Genomic DNA, 18543 nt, shown 5'->3' with positions numbered 1-18543 from the left:
AGGGTCGGCTCGCTGAGCGAGTCCGTTCACCCTGGCGGGACTGTTTGTCGTGAGAGAAGCTGGCCGAGAGGGCCGGGGCCTGTACTACACTTCCCAGGAGGCTGTGCGCCGCGGCAGGTCACGTGACGGGAGCGCGGGCTTTGGAAGGCGGCGGAGCGAGAGTGTATCAGCGGCTAGTAAGGAGGAGGCGGCTGGGTTGAGGAGCGAGTTGGGCTGAGATCTGTCCTGGGCCACGCCGGAGCGCCCCAGAGGCCAGGTGAGACCCTCCGGAAGCGTCTCCGAGAGCGGCGGGCCGTTTTGCCCCGGGTGCTGGGGAAGGCCGGCTGCTGCCGCGGGCGGGGCGGAGCGAGCGCGGGATTCGCGGTCAGGCGGGCCCGCCACTTTTCCCGCTCTGAGCCCGGGGCCAGTCGCTTAACTTCCGAGCCTCTTTCATCATTTGTAGAAAGAAGATAATTGCCAGCTCATGAGGTCGTTGTGTATTGTGACTAAGCTCCTGGAGGGGAGAAATTTTTTTGAGCTACACTCGTTCACATCCCTTTCCTGCCTGCGTTTGTCGGACGCAGGGGGAGGATGCCCGGCTAACGAGGCAATGTCCCCTCGGTACACGTTCTAGCAAAGCAGGCAGCTTGAGGCACGAACCAAAGGATCGAGTGGGTTCTGCAGGAAGAACGTTTACAGAGCACTTAATCTTTGTCGGGGTTTTTGTTACTTCAGTTAACTCTCAGGAGGCCTTAGTATTAATTGAGAGGACTTCCTTACTAGACTGTACGTTTCCTGACGATGGGAGCCTGTCTTGTTCTTTCCATCTTCCGAGGTGCTGACTTGGTGTCGTTTTGTTGTGCTAGATATGTTTAGCCGAGGGCGTGAAGTTGGTGAGATAGCACCCCTGGTAACCCTTCCTCCTTTTGCATCCTTTAAGTTCCACCTTGTCTTACCTGCCTTTCTCTTTTAGCTGTCCCTCTGTATTGCTATGGGAATTCAAGGACTGGCCAAACTGATTGCCGACGTGGCCCCCAGTGCCATCCGGGAGAATGACATCAAGAGCTACTTCGGCCGCAAGGTGGCTATCGATGCCTCCATGAGCATTTATCAGTTCCTAATAGCTGTTCGCCAAGGGGGGGACGTGCTGCAGAACGAGGAGGGTGAGACCACCAGCCACCTGATGGGCATGTTCTATCGCACAATCCGAATGATGGAGAACGGCATCAAGCCCGTGTACGTCTTTGACGGCAAGCCGCCACAGCTCAAGTCAGGGGAGCTGGCCAAACGCAGCGAGCGGCGGGCTGAGGCGGAGAAGCAGCTGCAGCAGGCCCAGGCTGCTGGGGCCGAAGGGGAGGTGGAGAAGTTTACGAAGCGGCTGGTGAAGGTCACCAAGCAACACAATGATGAGTGCAAGCATCTCCTGAGCCTCATGGGCATCCCATACCTCGATGCGCCCAGCGAGGCTGAGGCCAGCTGTGCCGCCCTGGTGAAGGCTGGCAGAGTCTATGCCGCGGCCACCGAGGACATGGATTGCCTGACCTTTGGCAGCCCCGTGCTCATGCGGCACCTGACTGCTAGCGAGGCCAAGAAGCTGCCCATCCAGGAGTTCCACCTGAGCCGGATTCTGCAGGAGCTGGGCCTGAACCAGGAGCAGTTTGTGGATCTGTGCATCCTGCTGGGCAGTGACTACTGTGAGACCATTCGGGGCATTGGGCCCAAGCGGGCCGTGGACCTCATCCAGAAGCACAAGAGCATCGAGGAGATCCTGCGTCGGCTCGACCCCAACAAGTACCCTGTGCCGGAGAACTGGCTCCACAAGGAGGCCCAGCAGCTCTTCCTGGAACCCGAGGTGCTAGACCCGGAGTCTGTGGAGCTGAAGTGGAGCGAGCCGAATGAAGAAGAGCTCGTCAAGTTCATGTGTGGTGAAAAGCAGTTCTCCGAGGAGCGAATCCGCAGCGGGGTCAGGAGGCTGAGCAAGAGCCGCCAGGGCAGCACCCAGGGCCGCCTGGATGATTTCTTCAAGGTGACCGGCTCCCTCTCTTCAGCTAAGCGCAAGGAGCCAGAACCCAAGGGGTCCGCTAAGAAGAAGGCCAAGACTGGGGCAGCAGGGAAGTTCAAAAGGGGAAAATAAACGGGTTTCCCTTCATTATACCTCCTTGACCCCAGAATATCTGCCATGTTGTACCCGCAAGAGCTGGCGCTGGAGAAACCTCCGTGGGGGTGGGGAGGGGCTTGCATTGCTTCCCTAGCACCACCCTGCTCAGTAGTGCTTTTCCCTTTGTTACTTGATCTCATGGCAGAAAGGCCACAGAGGTTTGTTGTTTTCTTCTTTTTTAGCTCAGGAAAAGTATGTCAGGCTGAAGCCGCCTCTCAGGCAATTTAATGGACACTGAATCCATTGTTACATGAAAGTGATAGCAACAAGTTTTGAAGAAGAAAGAGGGAGATAAATGGTGGAGACAAAAGACTGGAAATGATTTCCTGCCTGGGCAACTGGGGGCTGGTGGGAGGTGACCGGGGGACTAGACTGTGCTCTTTGGCTCAGCCTTGACCCACCCTAAAGGGTAGCCATCAGGAATATGCAGTCTTAAACAGGTGGGAAGAGCTGCCGAGACATAAGATAGGCAGAGTCCCTGGAGTTGGCAACAAGGGTTTGATTACCAGCTGTGTGTCCCAGGGTGGGCAGAAACTTGAACTTGCTATGTACATAACTCTAGTCTTTACAGTGGTTATTCAGAGGCATAAAGTGGTGGTGCTTCACGTGGCCTCTCTGAGGCAGTTAATTGAGTTGAAACTTTGGGATAAGATGCTGGGTTTTTTGTTTTGAAAGATATGAGGAGAAAAGAGTCAATAAAATTATAAAAGTAACCAGAATGTCCTGTTCTTTGAGAACATTTGAAGACATCTCAAGTGCCCCAGGTTTCAGGCAGTTTAAAATGTTCTTTTCACTCACAAGTTAACATGCTGGAATTGCACTGTAGTAATGGGTGGTTTGAGTGGCCACAAGATGGCACTGTGCTCCATAGAATGGTCAAAGCAGCTTTGGCAGTACTTCAGCCATTTAGAGGATGATGCCTAGCTTATCTTGCTGGGAAAGGAGTTTTAATAAATTGAACGAATTTCTAGTTTTCCACCTACTGTGTGAGATAAAGGAGCTCCTTTGAGAAATCCTCACAATTTAGATCAACTACTTCATAGCATCCAAGCACTTACCAGTTTGTAAATCGTGAAAGCTGCCATTCAAAAATCACTTTCTTGTTCCCTTTGTGACGTCAGCTTCAGGTTACCGTTTTTCGTAGAGGTGGAATGTTTTTGTACTCTGAAATTTTTATAATCCTAATAAAACTTGATAGGGGGCTGTCCTGTTTGAGTTTCTAATTTTGTAGCATTCCTATCACTTACTGCCATTTAAAGTTAACCAAGGACACTTAAGTGGTCTGAAATTTAAGTTGACAATATTTCAACAGATTAAGCAGGTAGGACTAAAGACCAGTAGTTTTCAAACTCTCGATCTTAGTATCTGTTCACTGCTCTGTCTCTAGCAGTTGACAAATGAAACCAATTTTCCAGATTGAAGCAAGCCACGCAACTTATTTGTTTTTTGTTGTTGTTGTTGTTTTGGCTGCACCACGCAGCATGCAAGATCTTCATTCCCCGACCAGGGATCAGACCTGTGCCCCCTGCAGTGGAAGCGTGGAGTCCTAACCACCGGACCGCCAGGGAATTTTCTTGAGCTCCATTTTCTCATTCAGGTAATTCAATTCTAAGCCTGCAGTAATGGTGATGGGGCCCAGAGGTGGGAAGACTTAGGTGTTACCACCTCAGCGCAGTAGCTCTAGTTAAGGGCCTGTCCCCTGTGGTAGCAGGTAGCGTGTGGTTTGTTTTCCTCTTATTTTTGAAGTTGAGTTACCTGGTCTTTTCCAGTTTATTAACCACTGCAGGGAAAATCAATCCTGCAAATCCTATTTAGCACATTTTTTTAATATAAATTTATTTTTGGCTGCACTGGGTCTTCGTAGCTGCACGGGCTTTCTCTAGTTGTGGCAAGCAGGCGTTGCGGCGCGCAGGTTTCCCATTGTGGTGGCTTCTCGTTGCAGAGCATGTGCTCTAGGCACATGGGCTCAGTAGTTGTGGCTCGCGGGCTCTAGAGTGCAGGCTCAGTAGTTGTGGCACATTAGTTGCTCCGCGGCATGTGGGAGCTTCCCAGACCAGGGCTTGAACCCGTGTCCCCTGCATTGGCAGGCGGATTCTTAACCACTGTGCCACCAGGGAAGCCCTAGCACATTTCTAATATCCTCGCTTGGAGAGGAGAGCTGTTCTAGTAGGGCAGTGGTTAAAAGGGCATTGCTTTGCAGTCCAGCTCTTATTACGCCTTACAGAGATTTAGGCAAAAAGGAAACTTATGGAGACTACCTACACAGACTATCAGACTTTAAAAGGGTGAGGGCATTGCCGCATGGTAGTAGGAAGCAGTGCACTAAACACTAGAATTGGCTAGCGCACACAGGCAGTCTAGCATTGGAACATGTAGGTATCATGGGAATGGGCTGGCCTTTCTTCTCCTTGCCACAGTCCACCTGTGCCTTGGTGTTTACACAGCAGCCTGATGACCCTTCCTCTGCCCCAAGGGGCTTAGGCAAGGGGGAGTCAGTATGGGGACTCATTCAGAAAGAAGTGAGAGGGCTTCCCTGGTGGCGCAGTGGTTGAGAGTCCGCCTGCCGATGCAGGGGACACGGGTTCGTGCCCCGGTCCGGGAGGATCCCGCATGCCGCGGAGCGGCTGGGCCCGTGAGTCATGGCCGCTGAGCCTGCGCGTCCGGAGCCTGTGCTCCACAACGGGAGAGGCCACAGCAGTGAGAGGCCCGCGTACCGCAAAAAAAAAAAAAAAAAAGAAAGAAGTGAGAGAGTCGGATAGTAACTTGTAGCAGAGGTACAGGGACTCCTGTCAACAGATGCAGGAGAGCATCATGGATTATAACAGCCTTCGTTTGGTCAAAATTACCTTTATTTCTCAGTTTTACTCCATTGGCGTGTGGCACACATGAAAAGGATGCTGACATTGGGTCTGATTAAAATGCCTCTGGCAAAGTGGTAGGAAGATGAAAGTAACAAAGATAAGCATGTAAGTTGGAGTTTTTACAAAGTGAGTTCTAATGTTAGTTCTGCCGCATCTATGACCAGAGGCAGCTTATCCTCTCTAATCCTGTTTTCTCATGTCATTGTTTGGATTTGAGATCACTCATGTTACCTTGCGACGTCTGAGCTTTTTGTCACTAGTCTGTCCCTTGGTGGCCACGTGAGACCACACTGGTCCAGGCTAAGGAGAGAAGGCCACAGTGGTTGAGGTGCTTTGAGGGCTCAGACTTGGCTCAGTAAGTTTCGCTAGCTCTGCTCGGATCGGGCAGTCTGGGCCCAAAGCCAGATGGCTTGATGGGCTGGGTTCAGCACCTGTTCTGGAATGAAGGCGCCAGTGAAAGTAGAACTCTCCAATTCTGCTCCTAATTGTTCTACCCAGACTGTTTCAAGCCAGGTTCTGCCCAAATGGAAAAGATCTAAAATCTTCTGTAACCTGTTCTGCCGTGTGTGCGTGTGTGTGTTTAAGTCTGTCTTTGTTTTGACAAACCTCTAAGTAATCACAACAGCCTTCCCGTTAGGTGGTGCCTCTAATCCCACCCCAACATGCCTTAGGACCTTCATCTCCCTGATTACCATTCTCATCTCCTTGCCGTTCCTTTCCTAAACTAAATATGAATTCTCCCAGGTCTCTGCTTTTTCCCTGTAGTTTAAGGTACTTTCTTTCCAGTGTCCAAAATCCTCAATATGCTTCGAGTAGATGCTGTTGGGACGGGTGAATGATCCCCTCACCTCACCTGCAAGGCTGTGGGTGTGGGAAGGGGAAAGGGTGTGAATGCTGGTAACCCATGGGGCACAGTCCTGTGTTCACTCTCTAGAAATGGGTTAAACTGTTTCTATCTTTTAGAAAACGGAGATTAAAAAAATTGTATTTCAGTATTAGACTGATATACCTTTAAGAGATTCTCCTAAATTCCTACCTGGTCTCCAGCAGAGAAAGGTACTTGGACAGAATTGCCAGAGGAAGGATGCTGAAGGGCAGCCATGACGATCACAAACGTCTGTGTTTTTCCCTTCCTGTTTCCGGTTAGAACTATGAAGTCATTACACTTAACCCATTGCTCCTGCTCAGAAGTAATGCTGTAACATAATTTAGGTGATGGAAAATCTCTTACGGCCCTTATATTCTTTATGACTGAACCCTGTGTTTTCGTCATGACTGCTAATTCACCCTCTCCCAGCTTGGTCACTTGTGCTCACTAACTGCTACTTTATTAAATTTGGAATTACAGGTCGGGGAGCAAAGGGAAACCCCTGGGAGCCCCCGTTCGTTTCTATGGAGGAGAAGACTAAGCGCCCGTCTGCCCCACCTGCTTATGGAGCAAGAAGTAGACTCCCCATCCTAGGAGTGTTCTCTCCCTCGGGTGCTGGTCAAAAGAGGTGAATCAGAAGCTGAAAGGATTTTTAATGGCCAGCGACTCTGCTGGCTGTTTTGGCAAGCCCTGGGGCCTTATGCTCCTTTGGTACCCTGGATGGAATGCAGGACCAAATCCTGTAGTGCCAGCATCCTTCAGGGCCAGATGCCTCCGACACCACAGCCCTGGCCTTTGTCCTCCCTGCTTCTAAAAGTGGAAAAATTGCTTCTCCAGGAGCCTGAGGCAGACATGGGTCACACCTAGCCCTAGAGTGAGCCAAGCTGCCAGGCCTCAGGCGCTAATGCTTCCTTTCTAAATCTTGCCCAGAAGGTTCAGCTGCTCTGTCCTCCTCCAGCCTGCGAACTTCTGAGGTTTGCAAGCAAGAGTGGAGATGGCACTGAGAAGTGGACCAGTGGGATGAGCTCTTCCCTTTCCTGGATGGAATTTTTTTTTTTTTGGCCACACCGTGCGGCATGTGGGGTCTTCGTTCCCCAACCAGGGATTGAACCTGCGCCCCCTGCATTGGAAGCACGGAGTTTTAACCATTGGACCGCCAGGGAAGTCCCCTGGGTGGAATTTTAGTGCTAAATCTCTTCCTGATTTCTGGGCGCAGTAGACCCTCCCTATTCTAACACCCTCCTGACTCCCTCTTTGCCCACCAACCACTTGCATCTGCTAAACAAAAAAGGAAACAAAACTTTCACATCCCTGTCCCAACAGCTCCACCCCCCCTTCCAGGGGGCTTGCGCACCCCTCTTTGGGTCTTAGATCTGTGCCTAGAAGATAAAGGGGAGGGGTTTGAGTCAGAGCCTTTATCTCCTCAAACCCACCCCCTCTGGACATTAGGATTTTAGTGGCATTGTCCCCAAGCCCCCCTCTGCTTTGGCTCCAAGGCTCTTCTTCCAGATGGGAGGCTGCTCTTATTGGTGGAGATAGGCATCTAGCCAGAGCTGCCCGGACTCTCTCAGTGAGCTGAGGGGACAAGATGGGAGCAGGCGGTGAGGGAGACAGAGTGGAGAGGAGCCCCAAAGCCATACCCACCAGAAGTGCAGCAGTGAGGCCCTTCCAGAGGTGATGTAGGCCCCCTTGACTTGAGCACTCGCCTCCCCTTTGCTTCTGAGAAAGGGCTTGGGCCATGGCACTGAGAGCAAAGGCCCAAACTGGCCACAAGACCAACAGAGCACCTGGCCTTGGCCTTGGCGACCTCCATTCCAGACGACCTGGGGACACCTTCCTGTGGCTCCCACCCCATACTTCACCACTGACCCCACTGCCCTGCCCTCTTCCAGCCCTCCCAGCCCTCTTCCCAGGCTCAGATACTCACTGGACAATGTCGGCAAAGGCTGAGAACAGGGGCTTGGACTGGTACTCTATGCCATGCTTGGCACACAGGGACTGCACCAGGGGAGCCGCTTTGTGGTAATTGTGTCGAGGCATCGTGGGGAAAAGACTTCACGGAGAACAGGGGACAGTCAGTGGCTCCAGCTCCTGTGGCGCCCCATCCCCCTCCTACGTGGACCCTCCCCAGGTCCCTGCTTCCCAGGCCTCCCTACTCACTGGTGCTCAATCTGGAAGTTGAGGTGGCCACTGAACCAGTCATTGAAGGCCGACTTATGGACATTGCATGTTGCCTGGAGCTGGAGGAGAAGGATGGGGGAGCATGGCTCTGGGTACCAGATGGAAAGGCCAGCCCAGCCTTCTCCAGGCAAAGCTGGCCTGTCCCTGGTCACTCCCTTCTCCACGTGGTGGCAGGAGAGAAGCTTCAGGCTAACGAGGCAAGGTTTGGGAGCGTCTGTTGTTAACCACCGCCCACCCCCTACCTTGGGTCTGTGCCCACCCACCCTTCTTATTAGTTGTGCCCAGGTCTTCCAAGTGACTGTCCCTCACCTGGGTGGAGACCCAGTCCACGTTCCTGTCGTAATCAATGTGCATGGGGATGTGGTTCATCTGTGTCACCCAAACAAACCAGTTGCTCTCCAGGAACCTGGTGGACATGGCACCCAGACAAAACCACAAGCAGAGCCCAGAGTTCTGACTCTCGCTCAGAAGCTGCTCCAACCCCGCCACCCTCCCCAGCCAACGCCCCCAGACCAGACTGGTTACTCCCACACATCTCTGCGCCGCTCCCTCCTCCCCCATCAAGTACTACCTGACCATGAAGAAAAGGCCCAGGAAGCCTTTCAGTCCCAGCAGCGGCACGTAAGTGAGGAAGATGCGGACGTAGAAGCTGATCATCCAGGCCAAGTCCTGCAGCGAGAGGCAGAGCCCTGTGACGGCACAAAGCACCTCTCCTCTCACGGCACTTGTTCCTCTGCATGGAGCAGACATCCTCCCCGGTCCTCAGACTGGAGTGCTCACGGCAGCCTCTCCCAGCTGCCCCGTCCAGCACCGTCTAGCTCCGCTCCGTTCCTAGTGGCGCCCCCAGCCCTCCTTGCCTGTTTCCTTCACAGGTGCCAGGTCTCCCTGCCTCCACTTCCTCCCAACCCGTCTCCATCCTTCACCCCTTCATCACGCTGCCAGTGAGTCTTCCAGGATCGTGGCTCGGTCTGTGCCGGTGCCCCGATCAAATCGCTGGTGAGTTTTCTGCACCACCCTCCCCTGACACCCGAGTCCTCCACCACATGTCCGGTGACCAGATTCGCCCCTTAATTCCCAGCTTCTCTGCTCAGAGTCCATTCCACCTCCCCTGCCTCCGCCTGTCCTCCAAGGCCAGCTAGGTAAGTGACTTTGCGAAGTCCTTTCTGATGCCTCCCATCCAGCCAGAGGTGGTCAGGCCCCTTTCGGAATCCCCAAAGCTGCTGCCTGTACCTCTTGTCTGGTGTCAACCACATCCTGTTTCATCAGAAGTTTCCCGAGTAAAGGTGCCGTCTCTTATTCAGCTTCCCCCTCCCCAGCCTGGCCCCTGCTTTATGCCGAACACAATAACCTCAGGAGATAACTGGCTGAATTAAATAGGGCATCAGGAGTCAGGTTGCCTGCTGAGCCCAAATCATCTCACCTAGAGATAAGGAAGGGTCTTTACCTGGTTCTGTTACTTTGCTCTAAATTAGGCCTGGAGTAAATCTCAGTGGGATTTCCCCTGGAGAACCCCCTTCCCATCCCTCAGGGTACTGGAGACAAAGGATGTGGGATTTGGGGGCCATGGATACTTACCACCCACTTCTTCCTCTGGATAACAAAATAGAAAATATACCACTGGAAGTAGAGAGGCAGCAAGGCTGGGGGCCCAACTGGGGAGGAAATGGACACAAGGGGGGAGGGGTGAGCAGCACTAAAGTGTCACTAAAGGGCCAGCTGGTGCTGGACAGATGGCCTCCAGCACAGGGCTGCCCCTCTGCCATCTCCTCCTGTTGCCCCTCCAGCTGCCTCGGCAGTCCTCAATCCATTGGAACCGACGGGCGCTGGAGGTGGGCATGAATGCAAGTCTGAAGAAAGCAGAATCTCCCAGTGGATGCTGAGACGGTGAGGTGGGGGGAACGTGGCATTCTCTTCCATGGAAAAGGATACCTGGGGAGACAAGCTCCATGCACGGAACTTGCTCTGCTCCTGTGCCTTTAAAAAGGTACTGCTCTGGGACTTCCCTGGTGGCGCAGTGGTTGAGAGTCCGCCTGGCGAGGCAGGGGACATGGGTTCGTGCCCCAGTCTGGGAAGATCCCACATGCCGCGGAGCGGCTAGGCCCGTGAACCATGGCCGCTGAGCCTGTGCTCCACAGCGGGAGAGGCCACAACAGTGAGAGGACTGCGTAACCGCAAAAAAAAAAAAAAAAAATTCCTTTGAACGAAAATGGGATCAATGGACTCATCCCCTCCTTTTCTTTAAAAATTTGAATTTTTAAAAGGGTTTAAAAAATTTTAGACATTATGGAGATTTTTAAAGCAGGGAATATACACAGCAGTCTTAAAGAGCTTAAGACAACCACAGCAATGTTTTCTCCCCAGCTCCCTCTTCAGATCCAATCCTCCCATTGCTAGTCTATCTATCTTTGTCCTTCTGGGTGTTACACTGTGTCCCACTGCGTCACCTTGGCCCTGGCCTGTTTGACAAGATTTAAAGTGAGGTTTCAGGCTTAGTCGGGATGGCCCCCCACCATTCAGTTCCCTTGTGGAAGCCAGGGTGGGCCTGGAGGAACTAGTTTGCCCCCAACACAAGTGACCTTTGACCAAACATTAGCCTAACTCTTGCCTTTGCCCCTTGAGAAGGTAGACTGCCCCCTTGCAGGGGGCACCCTGTTCCAGGTGGAGATCTTCCTCCAGCCTTCACTTCAAGTACCGCAGTCCCGAGGCAGCGTCCCAAGCCCCACCCCCCGGGGCTGGATGAGGACACTCACTCAGGAAGAAGTATCTGTGCTGGTGGTTGTATGGCATGTACTTTTTCTTCTGTTTCCCAAGCTGTGAAGGAAAGCAAACACATCAGCACCCACAGGCCAGTCACCAATTCCCCTCCCCGTGACCTTGGCTTCTCCCTGCTCAGGAGCTGAGGCCTCCTGTGGGGGCTGTCAGCTTGCTGGCGCCACGGAAGGCTCCAACAAGCCCAGCCTTACCTCCAGCTCCTGGCGCGTGAAGCCCGGGCTGCTGGATTTGCCAAGCGCACCACACCGTGGACGCAGCTCGGTGGCCCACACCCACAAGAGGCCTGGGCACAACGGAGCCTGCAGGTCCTCAGTACACCTCGTGCTCAGCCCGAGACGCCCTTGTCAGGTTTCCAGGCCCTTCCACCTCCCCTTCCTTTCTCCATCTGGTACTCTTTTGACACCAGGGTCTCCACAGACAACAATTTTTACCCTTACATGGGCCAGGATCCCCTCTACATCCAGCCCCTGACCTTCTCCAAATCTTTCGGTCTCTTCAAATGTCAACATGAGCTTTATAAAATCCCTTGAAAGCTAAGCACAGTTTGGCAAATATTTGTGGAAAGATTACCAAAATCAGCTTGGCAATCTGAAGGCTCTGGCAAGGTTTTCCCCAGCGGCTGGTGGTGATTTTGTAAGCTGAGCAGCCGTAGAGACAGGCTGGGGCTGCCAGGCCAGCCGGTCAGACCGGGTCCCCTAGCGGGAGCTCTCACAACCATGACAGCGAAGCACTGTGCTCGTGTTCGAGTCATGGCTCCTTCTGTTCCTCGTGTCCTGGTCAGTTCTGGCCACCAGACGACCACAGGGCCCAGGAGGGACTCTACCCCAGAGCAGAATGCCAGCTCACCCTTCTTTCATGAGTCCATCTACTGTTTTTTTGGTTTTTTTTTTTTTGTGGTACGCGGGCCTCTCACTGTTGTGACCTCTCCCGTTGCGGAGCACAGGCTCCGGACGCGCAGGCTCAGTGGCCATGGCTCACGGGCCCAGCCGCTCCGCGGCATGTGGGATCTTCCCAGACCGGGGCACGAACCCATGTCCCCTGCATTGGCAGGCGGACTCCCAACCACTGCGCCACCAGGGAAGCCCCCATCTACTGTTCTGACAGGACATTTACTGATACCTTATCCTGTGCCAGGCACTTCTGCTAAATGAAGCCTTCTTTCTCCATTAAGTGATTCATTCAACAATTTATTTATTGAGCATCAACGTGCCCGGCACTGTTCTAGGTGTGAGGATATAGAGATGAATAACACGAAATTCCTACCCTCGTGGAGCTTATCATCTGAGGAGAGGAAGCTGGTGATAAATGTGTAGACAGAGCTCAAGGTAATTACAGATTAAAAACAGGAAAATATGACAGAAAGTGAGGTAGGCAGCGTTTTGGCTAGGACAGTCCTATATATGGCCTCCTGGGGCCCTGACATCAGAACTGAGACCTGAATGGTGACAAGGAGCCAGCAATGCAGACATTCGGGGGAAGAGCATTTAAAGCAGAGGGAACAAAGGTTTGGGCCGTTCAAGGGACAGAGCGAAGGCCAGTGTGGCTGGGAGTATAACAGAGGAGAATGGTTGATAAAAAGCCACAAAACTAGGGGTGGCGGCACCATGTTGAGCCTTAGCCCTGGGGAGGCCACAGGAAGGTGGTTAGATTTCACCCCAGTGGGGGTGGGAACCCGGGACGGCTCTCAGCAGGTGGCACCATCTGCTTTGTGCTTTAAAGGCTCACTCTGGCTAGAGGTGTGGGAATGAACTGTAGAGGGCAGGTAGCGTTGAAGGGAAACCGGTAAGAAGGCTGCAACAATGATCCAGACCCGGGGATGGGAGGCAGGGGAGAAGGAGAAGTCGATGGACTGGGATATGTTCTGGAGGCAGCAAGCCTTGCAAGATGACCTGGAGGTGGGGGTGAAGTTCATCCCATCCCGAGCAACATTAACTGAGGCGGGGGAAGCCGGAAGAGGAGCATCTGTCTTGTTTGGTGGGGTGTGTGCGCAGAACTCTGGCCTCCTTATTTTGGGACTCTTCAGGAAGGGAGCCCTGTCCGCTGGCTGCCTCTTCGAATGGCAGTCAAATTAGGATTGTAATGGCCATTACAACCCTGATCACTGCCCCACTGTGTTTCAACTCTTGGAGGCCAGAAAGGTGGTATTTCGGGTGAAGTGTCCCCTGCACTTCCTTGTTGTCCAGGAGAGTTGGGAGGCACTGGGGCGATGCTACTGGGTCAGCCCAGGGATCAGTGCTCAGTCAAACTGGACCCAGTGAGGCTGAACCAAGTGCCAAGCAGCCTGTAGCCCACGCATTTCCTAACAGCCTAACCTCAGCCTTGTAACTGGGCAAAAAAAAAAAGTTATTTTTTTCCCAGAGCGTTCTCTATTTTTAGTGTCTGCAGATAGGAGTTTCCTAAAAACCTTAGTACCAAGAAGCAACAGACGCAGTGGTGTGAGAAGACTCCCTTCCACTTAAGACTCCCATCTTTTTTTTTTTTTTTTTTTGCAGTACGCAGGCCTCTCACTGTTGTGGCCTCTCCCGTTGCGGAGCACAGGCTCTGGACGCACAGGCCCAGTGGCCATGGCTCACGGGCCCAGCTGCTCCGCGGCATGTGGGATCTTCCTGGACCGGGGCACGAACCCATGTCCCCTGCATCGGCAGGTGGACTCTCAACAACTGTGCCACCAGGGAAGCCCTAAATTAACTTTTTAAAGAACTCCCCTGCCCACTCACAGCCGTCCATCACTTTACACTCACTAAAGGCTCACCAGATCTCCACTCACCCCCAGGCTTTAGCAGCTACATTATAATGGTTGCTCACACCCTCAGATGACAACTCAAACCCAGTGCTGACCACCCTGAAGGTCAGGCTAGGATCAGGCGGGTGGGAAGAATTACTCAGTGAATGAATATTCTAGATAATGGGCATCAGAGAAGAGTAAGCCAGTGTAGCCGTTGTGTAAGAGAGAGGATTACAAAGTGCAGGGGGCTGACTGCCTGGGGTGGGAGTGTCTAAAAAGCACCTGCAAGGAGGGTCATCCATCACCTTCAAGGCCGAGCAGGGTTTGCACAGCAATCTGGTCATCCTTTGGGTCCTTAGCAGCGTGGGGTACCTTTCTGCAACAGCTATTTGCTGACTTGAACTCATGAGGGAGGACAGGTGAGTGTCCTGGGCAGCCTGCTTACTGCCTGTGGCGTCCCACAACTTTCAAACAGCCAGCCAGCCCGGCCCCCAATGCCTTGCCCACACTGACAGCATTGTGAGCACTTCCCTGCAAGCCCTGTGTGCTGCCTGGTTCCCATTCTCCGAGACCTTCACCGATACCTCTGCTCACCTCCACAGAGAGGATCTTCCCCAAGGCAAAGAAGAAGGGGTGCATGTTGATGTCCGGGTCTTTGCGGAAGCAGTTGGGCTTGGCGTGGTGCTGGAAGTGCAAGTGGTTCCACCAGCTGGCAGGTGCCCCCTGCAGAAACGCGGGGCATGAGTATGGAAGCCTGGTGCCCCCCCTCCCCCAGGCAGCCCATTGTTGACTGGAGTTTCAGAGAGCCCCTCTCCGTCCCATTGACCTTCAGGTGGCCAATCACGAAATGATGTAGCAGGTGGTTCCATGTAGAGGTGCTGAAGACGGACAGGTGTCCAAAGTCGTGCTGCAGCCAGCCAGCCTGGGCCTGGGTGAGAAAGGCTAGCGCTGAGAGCAGCCCACCAGCCCCGCATCTGTCTCAAACTGACTCGGCCTCTCCCTCGTCCTTCATCTACCTAGGCCTGTGCTGGCCTAACTGAGCACATCAGGAAAGGAGTCAGGAAGCCTGGGTCCTGCTTCTGGCTCCGCCACTGACTCACGCGAGAGCTAGGGCAAATCACTACCCCTTCCCTGTTCTTTGGTGTCCCCAGCTCTGGAGTTCTGTGACTTCCGACGGACTGAACATCCAAACTACAGAACAGGACAGAGTGACAAACTCAGGCAAGTAGAAGGCTTAACTAATGGGTTCTGACAGCCAAGTATTAGGGCCCCAGCTGAGAAACCAGAATCTTGGTTCTTGGCACACCTGGACTGTGACAGAACCTGAATGTGAAGTTTCAGAAGAGAAATGCCACGGGAAGAAGGGAGCCCTGGGAGAAGCGGCTGGAGAGGCAGTGGGAGAAATGAAGGTGCACATGTGGCGAAGACGAGCAGATGAAAGCCACAGATGACGCAATGTGTGCTCTTTCTGCACCAACTCTACCGCGTGTCCTCAGCTCTGCCCTGGACAGAGGGCTCCTTGGCCTCCTGAGGGGTACAAAGAATTTTCCCCACGGAAGCTGAGCTGGCTGTGTTCTTGACAAGCCCAGGGATCTCACCTGAACTGTGCCGAGCAGCACTGCACAGAGGAGGAAGGGCAGGAAGGATGTCCCAAAGAGCCAAAGAGTGAGCCAGGCGGCAACATCCAGCAGCAGGATGTGCAGCAGGTACAGCAGGAAGAAGACAGGGTTCGCCTGCATGAGCCCCATCTGCTCCACCGTGGCCTGCAGCGCCCGGAACTCCTCAGTCAGCTCTTTCTGTAGAAGAGTGGAGATGGAAAGGGTGTTGTTCTCCCCAGATGCAACCCAGCACTGGAGCCAAGGACCCTCTTAAGCTCAAGGCCTTCCCACCAAGGTAGCTGAGGGAAGCCCACGGTCCTAGGTGAAAATACCACAATGCTGAGGAGGGATGACAGAAGGTGATATGGGATTAAGTCTAAGAGCATGTGGTCTTTGGAGTTAAACAGAATTCATTCAAGCCACTGCTCTGCCACTTAGTAATGGTGTGACCCTTGGCCGAGTTGCTTAACCTCTCTGAGACTCAGTTTTCTCATCTGTAACTATGTGTGGATTATATGATGTTATGCTTGGCACAGAATAAGTGCTCGGTCGATAGGTCTCATGTTGAGGATGGGGATGGTGGTGGTGGCCTTGTGAGAACCACAGGTTCCAAAGCCCTGCAACCCAATAACTACGCAGGAGAAGCAAGGGTCTCAAGATTCCCAAGAACTACTGACTGTGGTCCCCTGTGATCATATCTAGGGCTTCCTTCTACCCTTTGCCCCTCAACAACTGCAGGATCTCCAAACAGCAAATGGGGTCTCACATTCTTAGTGGGCTCAAAGCTGGGCTGCTCCGGAGACAGTTCTCCAATCAGGAGAGAGTTCATATACTTCCTCACAAGGCCCTTGTTGATGTGGAACGCCACAAAGGGATCCTGCAAGTTTGGGGAGAAGGCAGAACAGTGAGGAAGTCAGCCCGGCCCCCCCAAGATTTGTGAAGGGCTCACACCAAGGACCATCCTCCTGATCCAGCAAGGAGGCTGTACCCAAGTTCAAACAGACCCCACCCCCCTCCAGGCAGCTGCCCTTTGAGAGTGCTCAGACCTGTCCCTGGTGTCCACAGCTCAGGATCACCCAACAACTGTGTTCTAGGAAGAAGGGTACCATGCCAAGGAATAGGAAGCACGGGTAGGGCGACCACAGAAAGACCTGCCTGGGCTGGCCTCTCCTCTAGGTGTCTCATGAAATGTGCTGAGGGAGACTCCCTGTGTCCAACTGGAGGACTTTTGCATTTCTCCCCCTTCCCTCCGCTGCTGTTCTGGTAGGGGTTCCATATTTCCCTTCCCACTCTGAACACCCCCTGCCCTAGGGCACTAATTTTGGTTACGCAAGGTGGGGTCCTCAGCGACTAGATTAAGAGATTAATGTCCTGAAGGTCAGACAGCCCCACGCCCAAAGCCACAAGCTTGGAGGCGGAGGGAGCCGGGGCGGAGCCGGCGGCTGGTGGCACCACACATCCGGACCAATCGCGGTCTCCGCTGCGGCCGGCCCCGGCCCTAAATCACACTGCAGGAAGCCTGCTCCGTCTACGCATGCGCCAGTCCACACCTTCACCTTCGGCCACTGCCTGAGCTCCCCAGTGGTCACTCCGGAGACGAGCACAGGCTCAGGCCTCGACTCCCAGGCCAGCCGCGTCGGAGAGAGCGGCGGGTCCTTACCGCGTTAGGCTGCACCGCTACATCACGGGAACCCTAGTGGCCCGAGGCGCGCTCCGAGATGGCAGGGAGAAAGCTGGGGACAGTGGAAGGGGTCACGCCGCTAGGCGAAGGATGGGGGAAGGATATAGGGGGAGGGGACACGGCGAAGCTTGTGAACGCTCCAACCTTTGGGTCCCAAGGAGTGGACCCCCAGCTCTCAAACCCAGAAGGGAAGTGCTAGGTGCTTTAGTTCCGAGAGCAGGTCGTCTAGAGAGGGAAACAACAGAATCGGGGCTGGGACGCGCGCTGGCCCGCAGTGAGGCCTGAGGGAGGAGGGATGCGACCCAGCACGGGGCCTACAGCCCAGGACTGCAAACAGCTGCTGGCCTGAGGCTGAGTGACCTCCCCACAGGATTCCAGGACTGTTCCAGGGCCCTCGCTAAGTGTATGCTGATGCAGCCCCACCCCCCTTCAGCACGTTGCTCCCACTCTTTTTTGTGCACGAGCAGGCGCTAGCCCTCTCTGGCCGGTGCTGCCCCTTACCCACCCTCCGGTCTTCACCCTGTGCAGGGGTTCCTAAGGCAGCGGGCACTAGGTGGCTTCCCCGCTCAGGAAAATCCCCGAGTGTGGTTCCCTCGTTCTCTGCCCTACTCACACTCGCCAGTCTAGTCCGGCATGCTCGGCCCAGACGCGTCTGCGCTTCCCTCCCAGCCACCAAGACAGGTCAAGACTTGATCCCTCTCCCTGCCACTGACCCCTCCTCTCTTGGTCTCGGCAGTGCCGCCGTCCGGGGGTTCCACATCCCCGCTGTCCTCTCTCCTACCCCTGCTCCGGGGACTGCCCACGCCTGGAGACCGCAGACTCCGGGCAGCAGACGGAGCGCACAGACAGATGGCGCGGCCCTTTGTTTGTGCGTGCACGTTGCCGGCCTCCCTCCCTCCCTACTCCCCAGACTCCACTTTTCGCAGCCTCTCTCCTGCCCTTGCATCCCGTTTTCGCAGCACACCCAATCACCTGGCTCCTGCGCCTCCCGGCTTTTCCCCGAATTAGAGTATTCGGCCCTGAGTGCCAAATCTCTTGTCTCGCGCGCTGAGCCCCAGGCTCCGACCGCCCGGCCCCGCCTCCTCCCGTTCCCTGGACTGGCAGCGCTCACCGTGGCGTCCTGCCCCGCGTAGTGGCTGATGACCCGGGAGCCCCCGGGGTGCTGGCGGGTGAACTCGCTGATATTGTACACCTTCCGGTCAATCACGAGCCACCGCTCTTTGTCGCGTCCCGAGCGCTGCGCCACCTCGTCCCAGGTGAAGTAGCGCGGGATAGGCCCCTGGGCCGGGGTCTCGGGGGCCATCGGGGCCGGGCGATGCCGCGCACCGACTGGGCAAGGGAGGTCAGGCGCGCGCACGGGACCCGCGGGGTAGCGCGCACCGGCCTCGAGTGCTCTGGGAGCCGGTCCGCTGGCGCCCGCCTAGAGCCCGCCGCCCGCGCGTCGGGTTTTCAGCAAACGAGGTGGTCGGCGCCGAGCCCCGCTGCGCGCGCTTCTATTGGTCGAGCCGCGTGGCGCGGGGACCGAGTCCCCGCCTTCCCGCCGGCCCCGCGCGGGCGGGTGCTGCAGGAGGGTCGTGGCAGGCCGGCTGAGCGCGGGGACGCGCGCCCCCTCGCGGGCTCTTTGCGGGGGTCGCTGCCGGACCCCACTCTCCGACTCACGCCTGTAGCTCACAGGGGGCGCCGCGGGCAAGATAACGGTTCCTGTGGAGGCTCCTGGGTG

At 54.8% G+C, this 18543-nt stretch overlaps 2 protein-coding genes across 2 annotated transcripts; one reads left to right on the top strand and one right to left on the bottom strand.

Annotated features, from left to right (window-relative positions):
- Window positions 1-114: 114 nt before the first annotated feature.
- On the top strand, window positions 115-2850 carry FEN1 (flap structure-specific endonuclease 1). Its single transcript, XM_022591800.3, has 2 exons — window positions 115-256; window positions 953-2850. Exon 2 carries the CDS (start codon window positions 971-973, stop codon window positions 2111-2113), a length of 1143 nt encoding a protein of 380 aa, XP_022447508.1. The 5' UTR covers window positions 115-256; window positions 953-970; the 3' UTR covers window positions 2114-2850.
- A 2118-nt stretch (window positions 2851-4968) lies between these two features.
- Window positions 4969-18180, bottom strand: FADS1 (fatty acid desaturase 1). The gene is made up of 12 exons (XM_022591790.3): window positions 17935-18180; window positions 15909-16019; window positions 15143-15340; window positions 14371-14472; window positions 14139-14267; window positions 10798-10858; window positions 9623-9699; window positions 8619-8716; window positions 8357-8453; window positions 8027-8106; window positions 7794-7919; window positions 4969-7441 (listed from the first exon to the last, which is right to left on the bottom strand). Exons 1-12 carry the CDS (start codon window positions 18124-18126, stop codon window positions 7390-7392), a joined length of 1323 nt encoding a protein of 440 aa, XP_022447498.2. The 5' UTR covers window positions 18127-18180; the 3' UTR covers window positions 4969-7389.
- Between the last annotated feature and the right edge of the window lie 363 nt (window positions 18181-18543).

Source organism: Delphinapterus leucas, chromosome 7 (assembly GCF_059928025.1).
Source record: "Delphinapterus leucas isolate spDelLeu-1000000601 "Yukka" chromosome 7, BTC_Dleu_Yukka2, whole genome shotgun sequence".
NCBI lineage: Eukaryota > Metazoa > Chordata > Mammalia > Artiodactyla > Monodontidae > Delphinapterus > Delphinapterus leucas.
Note: the sequence above shows the minus strand (reverse complement) of the source record. Positions and strands in the feature narration are given on the sequence as shown.

Excerpts from the sequence above, each read along its gene's own strand:
- FEN1 (XM_022591800.3), top strand. The coding sequence starts at position 971 with ATGGGAATTCAAGGACTGGCCAAACTGATTGCCGACGTGGCCCCCAGT.
- FADS1 (XM_022591790.3), bottom strand. The coding sequence starts at position 18,126 with ATGGCCCCCGAGACCCCGGCCCAGGGGCCTATCCCGCGCTACTTCACC. Across the intron at positions 14,473-15,142 it reads TGCTGCTCGGCACAGTTCAG|GCCCAGGCTGGCTGGCTGCA; the intron begins GTGAGATCCCTG and ends TTTCTCACCCAG. Across the intron at positions 8,717-9,622 it reads TCCAGAGGAAGAAGTGGGTG|GACTTGGCCTGGATGATCAG; the intron begins GTAAGTATCCAT and ends CTCTCGCTGCAG.